The 8,637-nt window shown below is 44.0% G+C and overlaps 1 protein-coding gene and 1 long non-coding RNA gene across 4 annotated transcripts in view; one reads left to right on the forward strand and one right to left on the reverse strand.

Annotated features, from left to right (window-relative positions):
* The window catches only part of LOC114066147 (sperm flagellar protein 2-like), a 54,732-nt gene extending 51,452 nt beyond the window's left edge, over positions 1-3,280 (reverse strand). For all 3 annotated transcript variants that reach the window (XM_027900611.1, XM_027900613.1, XM_027900612.1), the window contains exons 1-2: positions 3,158-3,280; positions 1,402-1,504 (exon numbers count right to left, since the gene is read on the reverse strand). In XM_027900611.1, the coding sequence (XP_027756412.1) occupies positions 1,402-1,504; positions 3,158-3,215 (161 nt within the window). In that variant the 5' untranslated portion in view covers positions 3,216-3,280. The remainder of the gene's footprint in view (positions 1-1,401; positions 1,505-3,157) is intronic.
* Positions 3,281-3,348: 68 nt separating this feature from the next.
* Positions 3,349-8,637, forward strand: part of LOC114066152 — a 39,649-nt gene continuing 34,360 nt past the window's right edge. The window contains exons 1-2 of the long non-coding RNA XR_003573124.1: positions 3,349-3,390; positions 5,564-5,647. This is a non-coding gene — a long non-coding RNA (uncharacterized LOC114066152). The remainder of the gene's footprint in view (positions 3,391-5,563; positions 5,648-8,637) is intronic.

Raw genomic sequence — 8,637 nt, forward strand, 5'->3', positions numbered from 1 at the left:
CTTCCTTTCCTTGACAGAAGTCACCTCCTTGCCAGTTGTCTCCTCTTCCCAATCCAACCAGCACAGATTCTGCCTCCTCTCTCCCAGAAGAGCTGCAGGTCCAGGTTCCTGTATCCGCGGTGCCTCAAAGAAGGTCCAGTCCACTGATCTCATTCTGCAGCAGCTTGACTTGATAACACAGCTCCTCCATGAGCACACACCTCTGCAGGCAAAGCCATCACCTTCCACTGATGAAGATGTAAAGACTCTGGACACTCCCTTTAGTCTAAGACAGGGAGAATCGACTCCTTCCTCTGGAGGGAAAACTGACTTGAGGCCTCCGATGTTCCGGGGAGTTGCTCGACTGGGTATTGGTTATCATACCCTGTTGCACATCACCACCCTTGTTGAGCACACATACACTGTCTCGGCAGAGTTTCTAACCACTTCTTGCACCTACTGAAGTGCATCTTCACTAACTGCACCTCAAAGCACCCTTTTATTGGGAAGAATCAAGAGAACTTGTCAGAAGCTGCTACAGCCTGCTAGAAGTAAAAGCCTGTTATTTTTCCCAGCAACAGCAGGTACTCTAAATTCCTCAGAGTTACCAAGGGTTTTCCAATGATCCCACAAATTCCTGGGAGATCTAGAAGTCCTAGAAGCAAAGCACAAAACTGCTGCGCAAAAGTGCTTTTTGTTGGCTGCCTTTGTTAGCTGTACTCAAGCTCCTCTCTTGCAAATTGGTGGGACTTGCAGAGGAAAGGGTGTGAATACATGGGAAGTTCAAAGAACATAAAAACAGAGGTTCAGAAGAAACAGGAAGATTTCATGCAGCCTGGTACTCTTGATGCATAAGCCAAGGAACCCCATGAACTGCATCATCAACGTATCAAAGCTCAGAGATCTGCGCAAGACTTTTCAACTTCACATTTTTCAGTTCTTCTTCATTACAGATATTACACCAGATTACCTGTAAACTTATAATTCTTGTATAATTTTCTGCCAATGCTTCACTCAGTCTCAAAATGGATCTCCACCATTTTCATTTTAGTGAAGATGTAATGGTCATCACCATACCACAGCTCTGTACTCCTGGCTCTACACAGCTCACAGGGACAGTGATAGTATTTCCAGCCCTAGAGACATCCTTGAAAGGCTTTTTGAATTTTTGGTCTAACCTGTTACTATTGTAGTTACAATCAAAATGCATGATTTTCTTAAAGAAGTATGACCAGTCTCTCTAGATATATGACACTCATTCATTCATCACACAAGTATCTTTTGAATCTCTGAAAAATGTTTCAAATCTCACCAAGTTCTTTGTGTTTTTCCACTCTGCATTAACAAATCCTGAGAAAATATGTATAATATATTAAAATATATCTACTTTATGTAAAAGACATGTTATCCATAAGTACTAACCTGCTCTGGGAAAATTGATTAAAGTCATCCTGAAGACCATATTTGTGTAGAATTTCTCCTAGGAGGTAGCCATTTGAAAATTCTTCTGGAAATGATCCTGGAACTAAGTTTTGGGTTTTGTTGTTTGGGTTTTTTTCAAAAAATAAGATAATTAAAAGAATTCATACATTAATCTTAATACATCTTGTTATTATAACAAAATTAAATCCAAATTTCATCAAATAATTCAGAGGAATTTTAGGAGATTGACCTAGCAGCAATAGTTTTCATCTCACAAATAAATAAACTTTCTGTGTAGTTATTTTGCAGTATCTGCTTTAGGTAGTAATTTCTCATTTTCATTGTAAAAATATAAACATTGAGATTGTGGCAATATCTATAAATTATGATTGCTATATTTTCCATTCAAAATGCAAATAAAACAAAGCTAGACCTAAAGAGCTTCTCTTCAAGAATCATAGAATATGGTGAGTTGGAAGAGACCCACAGGGGTTATCAAGGTCAGCCCTATGCAGGACACACCAAGAGTCACATCATGTGCCTGAGAGTGTTGTTCAAACACTTCTTGAAGTCTGTCAGGCTTAGTGCTGTGATCACTGCCCTGGGGAGCCCGTTCCAGTGCCCAAGCACCCTCTGGGTGAAAAACCTTTTCCTGATATCCAACCCAAACCTCTCCTGACTCAACTTCGTGCTGTTTTCTTGGGTTCTGTCACTGGTCACCACAGGGATGAGATCAGTGCCTGCTCCCCTCCTTCCCCAACATGAGGAACTTCAAGCCCATGACGTGGTCTCCCCTCAGTCTCCTCCAGGCTGAACACACCAAGTGACCTCAGCCACTCCTCATAAGGCTTCCCCTCCAGATCCCTTCATCATACTCATTGCCCTCCTTTGAGGCCATTAAGCTCCTAAAAGCTTAATGTCTTTCTTATATTGCAGTGCCTCAAATTGCACACAATATTCAAGGTGAGACCGCCCCAGTGCAGAGCAGAGCAGGACAATTCCCTCCCTCACCTGGCTGGCGATGCTTTGCCTGATGCCCCCCAGGACACAGTTGGCCCTCCTGGTTGCCAGGGCACTGATGACTCCTATTCAACTTGTCATCAACCAGGACCCCGAGGTCCCTTTCAGTGGCACTGCTCTCCAGCCTGTTGTTCCCCAGTCTACACACACAACCAGAGTTGCTCCATCCCAGGTGCAAAATCTGGCACTTGCCCTTGTTAAACTTCATACAGTTGCTGATTGTCCATTGCTCTAATTATCAACAGAAAATTGTTCCCTCTTCTTTGCAGCACAACACCTGCCATTCCAAACAAAGCACTACTTTCCAAACACATTAAAATACATTTTTCATCCCCTGGAGTCCCTATTAGCAGGTAAAGCTTGAACACTTCCTGTCTCCCGAGGGCACTTGCCCCACGAGGAGAATTAACTTTAGCTCGAAAACTTCAGGCATTGGAACAGGTTGCCCAGGAAGGTGGTGGAGTCACCATCCGCGAAGGTCTTTTAAGAGGCATCTGGGTCTGGCGCTGGTCGATGTGGTTTAGGGGTTACAGTGTCAGTGCGGGGCGGACAGTTGGACTGAGTGACCCTGAAGGTTTCTTCCAACCTTGACGATTCTGTGATTCCACGACTAAACATGTACCTGCGGCGGTACCTGGGCGCGAGGCAGCGGCCGGGGGCAGACCCCATCTCCCGACGTGGCCCGACCCCGAGGCAGCGCCCCCGCTCCTCCCCGCGCAGCAGGGCCCCCACTCACCGACGCGCCGAGAGAGCTTCACCTCCTGGTTCAGCCACTCGCAGAGGATCCGCGACATGGCCGGACCGGGCCGGGCCGGACCGGACCCGCCGCCACCTCCTCCGCGATCCGCGTCCCGTTGCCGCGGCGACCGCGTGCGGCGCCTGCGCGCTCGGGGCGGGGCGGGTGGCGGCCGTGCCGCGCAGGCGCGGCGGGCGGGCGGGTCCGCGGGTGTGCCCGGCGCGCGGAGGAAGGTGAGCGCGCGGCGGGGCGGGGCGCGTGCCTGCCGCCCCCTCAGCGGGGCGAGGGGTGGCGCCGGGCGGGGGGCCCGGCGGGACCGAGCGCGGCTCCGCCGACCCGAGCCCCGGGGACGGCGTGCCCGGGACCAGGTGGCCGGTCCCTGCCCTGCCCCGCCCCGCCCCGTGCCCCGGCGACGTGCGGGGCTGGCGGCACACGGGGCTGTCCCACCTCGCTCCGTGTGTGTCCCAGCCGGCGCTTCCCCGTTCCGCCCCGCGCCTTGTTTGCTCTTGAGCTGGAGCGGGTGGCACGGGGCAAAAGGGCTGCCAGGTTTAGGGTGACGTTAAGGACGGTGAAGGTTGGACATTAGGTAGAACTTCTTCACAGAAAGAGTGTTTAGACATTGGAATAGGCTGCCCAGGGAGGTGGTGGCGTCACCGCCCCTGGAGGTGTGTAAGGAAAGACTGGACGTGGCACTCAGTGCCGTGATCTGGCTGACAAGGTGGTGTCCGGTCACGGATTGGACTCGATGGTCACGGAGGCCTTTTCCCACTCAGTAGATCCTGTGATTCTGTGAAACGCAGCCTGGCAGGAGAAAGAAATTAATCCAGGGTGACTTTTCGAAATCCGTTCACATAACGGCACAAATTACTCTGTTGGCGCAGTGTGAAAAGGGGGAGGGAGAGCAAGAAGTGCCGAGAAGGGCTCTGGCGGTGCAAATGTGCGCTACATATCGAGGAGGGTTTTTTCCAGCAGCGCTGTCGGTGTGAGGCTCGGGAGCATCCCTGTGCCAGAACAGCTGCTCGACTGGGAGCGAAGCCGGGCTCGTAGCGAGCCTCTCCGATACGCTCTTTGCTCAGGTTTTGTTTGTATTAAGTCATCTTTGGTTTAGAATCTAAAACAGTCACAGATGGTTCTAGTGCTTCTATTCGACACGTGTGACAAAACTGTGGAGCACAGAACTACATCTGGAAAATGCACTGTGCACCATGGGGATTTCAATTGGCCAGTTTCTTCTGGAAAAGATATACGTTTTACTTAGGTTTTGGGTACCTTTCAGTGCAATACAGAATCCTAAAGGATTCTTTATCCTGCAAAAGGCAGGAACAAGAGGATCTAGTGGCTAATGGCAGGCTGACAACAATCTAACCATAATTTTCAAATGTGACAATGATCAACAGTTGGCATAACTTGAAATGTTACAAATTCTGTTTCTCTGCAATGAACAGAATTCCTCAGATTAAATCTCTGTGCTTTTACGGAGGGTGTGTTTCAAACCAAATTAAATCTTTGAGACTAAGTGAAAAGAAATGTATAACTGACCAGGTATTTATATATCTTAAAAAGGTCAGTATAGAATTAATAATACATGAATGAATGAAATAACAGGAAACTTCAAGAGAGGGGAAGTACTTTCAAGGCAAATGTTTAAATTGATATTTATATTCTTCTAAAGATTCAAAGTTTTATGTATATGTGAAGGTATAAAAATCCCCACACTTTAGGGGAAGAAAAAACAACTTGAATTTTTAATATGACACTATTTCATAGTAGTATGAAAGTGGTAGCAGTAGTATGAAAATAGTAATATTACCCCACCCCACTAGTGGTGGATATATCTGCTATCACAAGAGTGTTTTTCTGGTATGTCAGACTGCAAAGAACAAATGTATTTCAGCCTTCTCATGGAATTTTTCCCTTAGCTCCAGAAATCAATGTACATTTGTGGTTATGTATAGTTATATGTTGCTGCACATAGTCATTACCTGTTTAAGAAGTTGATGATGATTTGAAACATGCAAACGAGAACTGATTTATATTAAGTATAGAACTTCTTTCCATATCACCCCTGACTTTGAAAAGCTGGTACTTCCTGTGTCTCTAAGTTTTTCCCTTATGGAATGTATTCTTTCAACTTTATTATCATATTCAGTGAATCTCTAAACACCTGATTTAGCTTAAAATTACATAGGTTGTTCTGTCTGCTGAGATGACATAATAAAATCTTACTCAGATAAGCTTGAATTATGAGAAAAATGGAATTTCATATTTAAATTCAGTAGTGGCTTGCTGTTTTATTTAAGTCTGTCTTAGCTCTTAACAAGTTAATGTAGCTTTCTTTCAGAATTCTGGGTAGTGATAGAATTATGTATTAATCAAATTTTACTTCATTCTTTCCCTGAATTTAAGAACTTGGAAGATGTCTGTGTTCTGCACTGTGAAAGCTGAGTTGAGACAGCTTTTAAAGGAAAATTCTAGCAGGCAACAAATAAGGTAAGTGTTTCCCTAATTCTATCCTTGCTGAAAATGCCAGTATTTTTAAATGGGTGTATTCTGTGTTCTCTTAATTTTTAAATTTTTTTACTTATACTTTAATTTTGCTAGGAATACCAGTTGGAATATTATAGAACTTTCCAAACTGATTTTTCAAAGGTCTCTGTACTTTGAATGGTGTAGATTTTAGAAAGTAATACTAGATTGTGGATTGCATATGGATTTTTCATGTAAAACTTTGTCTTTATTTTAAACAACTTCATGCATCTTCTCATGGACTTGCTTTGAAAGAGGAGAAGGTTGTCCATAGGCTGAATTTATAATAGTCAAAGGAATAGAAGACATTAGACAAGAATCTATTGAGCACAGAAATTGAGGTGTCGGGGATGGTCTGTTTCATTCCTTTTGCCCTCCTTAAAGAAACTGCATATGTGAAGAACAAAAAAAAAATATAATCAAGCCTACAGCTTTTTGTACTTTAGTTTTGAATAACACAGATGCACAGTGGTGTGCATGAAGAACAAGAAGGCAAAATTCAGTTTTAAAAATGATTATCTATAAACTTCAGTGGTATCACAAAAGGACAATCAAAATTCTTCAGCATGTTCAAGATAATAAACTGAATTAGGAGGAATTCTTTACAACTTAATACAAGGAAGATTGAGAAAAGTCAAATGGAGCAGTACCTGAATTCTCAAATTAAATTCCATTTAGATTGAATCTGTGCAGACAGTAATAGCACTAAACTGATACAGAGTAATTAAAGCATGTCTGGGTTCAGGAGCTTCCTTTTTGTGCACCAGAATTTGTTGCTGCATAAACAAGATTTTTTATAAATATACTTGAAGTATATTTTTTGCAATATTATCATTCATATTGTTTGCTTGTCTCTTTTCTCTCCTGGGAATTTACAACAGGGCTAAATAGCCTTCTCTCCTCCTAGGGCTTCTTTTCTCTTTTTCCACTCTAGTTTGATTATTCGTTTTAGTTAATGTTATTTACCCACTCTGATATGATCAAATGACCATCTTCTTTTTGAAACTTAACTATATTCATCCTTCACAGACTCTCCTCTGGTCACCTCTGGGTCCTCATGTCATGATCTTGAGGTTTGTGCTTACCCCAGGTTCTCACAGCTTCTTGCTTTGTGCACCTCTCAGCTCCACTGCCCATACTGGCTCTTAAAACAGCACTACTCTGGAAGCCTGTTCTGATTTCTGCCTTGGGTTTCCCTGCTGCCACAAGAAACAGCTATATTGATTCAGAGCTTGTCTTTGTCTAGTTCAGTCTCCTGTCTCTGACAGTGATCAATAACAAACTCTGGGGAAGAAATGAAGGGAAATCATATGCTAGTACTGTATACTTATTAGCATATACTATGTTACCATACAGAACATTCTCACTGCCATCACTCATTGTGATAAAGAAATTTATGCATCTACATAAGGTAGTACAATTAACTTTTCCTTCCATTAGCACATGTTTAATAGTGACAGTGGTCTGTGTTAAGGAATTCCATAACTTAACATGGATTTATATGAACAAATCAGATTACCTTTCATTATGTGAAGAAGTACATTGCTATTTTGAAGCTGCATCCTCTGCAGTGCTCTAGTTGTTCTGTTATTTTTAAACAAGAGTATGAGGCATCCGACTTGCAGGTTGAACTGATGCTTCTAGTGCTATCTGGCTTCCAAGAGCTATATAATAGATGTATTTTCTATTCACATTTACTGCCCATCTTTGTTTTCTCTTCACCTCAGTTGTGGGTTAATGGAGCTAATATGTGTCTCATATTAACTTTGGTTAATATGGCTTATTCTGCACTTTTTATTATCTGCACCAAGAATGCTAGGTTGTGAACCTGCTGTACCAGCCCTGTAAAAAAAAGTCCCCCACTTTAAGCCGTTCTAGAACAAACATTTGGCAACACTAATGTGGCTACCTGCAATATATAAGCAAGATCCGCAATTACTACTGAAATAATCTTTATATTATAAGCAAGTGTGTCATCTGTGTTCAAATACCAATGAGAATGTATGATGCAGCCTGGGAATTTACAGGTATGCAGGAAAATACTGTAACTGGGTGCCTTGTTTTCTCTACTGCAAAGTGGATTGTTAGTATGTAGGTTCAGCTTGAGTAAATCTCAGTAAATTACTGGGCAAGATTATTGCAGAGAAGTTCTGCACTATAAAGAGACAGGACAAAATGTTTCCAGCATGAGGAACACCTGTAGTGTTATAGCTGGCTGATGTTTTGATTCTTTTCCACGCTGGCAACCAAGTAAGGAAGAAGATAATTTAATCTTCCTAAGTGAGATCCATAACTCGCTCATTGTATCTGAGTTCCATTGTATCATGGTTCCATTTAGTTCAGTTATAGCAACTGCACATTTAAACTAGGGTCTGTCTGCAGGATTTTTCAGTTTCAAGTGAGAGTCCAGTGGCTCCAGTGTGATGTGTTTGTCAGGAATTACAATCCACTATGCCAGGTCCTGCACTTTGGCCACAACAACCCCCTGCAGCGCTACAGGCTGGGGACAGAGTGGCTGGAGAGCAGCCAGGTGGAAAGGGATCTGGGGGTGCTGATTGACAGGAGGCTGAACATGAGCCAGCAGTGTGCCCAGGTGGCCAGGAAGGCCAATGGCATCCTGACCTGCATCAAGAACAGTGTGGCCAGCAGGAACAGGGAAGTGATTCTTGCCCTGTACTCAGCACTGGTGAGGCCACACCTTGAGTATTGTGTTCAGCTCTGGGCCCCTCAGTTCAGGAAGGATATTGAGGTGCTGGAGAGGGTCCAGCTGGTGAAGGGACTTGAGCACAAGTCCTATGAGGAGAGGCTGAGGGAGCTGGGGTTGTTTAGTCTGGAGAAGAGAAGGCTTAGAGGTGACCTCATCACTCTCTTCAACTACCTGAAGGGAGGTTATAGCCAGGTGGGGGTTGGTCTCTTCTCCCAGGCAACCAACAATAGGACAAGGGGACATGGGC

The sequence above is a fragment of the Empidonax traillii genome, unplaced genomic scaffold, assembly GCF_003031625.1.
Source record: "Empidonax traillii isolate 1590-97213 ecotype Southwest subspecies unplaced genomic scaffold, ASM303162v1 scaffold743:size316770, whole genome shotgun sequence".
Taxonomy (NCBI): domain Eukaryota; kingdom Metazoa; phylum Chordata; class Aves; order Passeriformes; family Tyrannidae; genus Empidonax; species Empidonax traillii.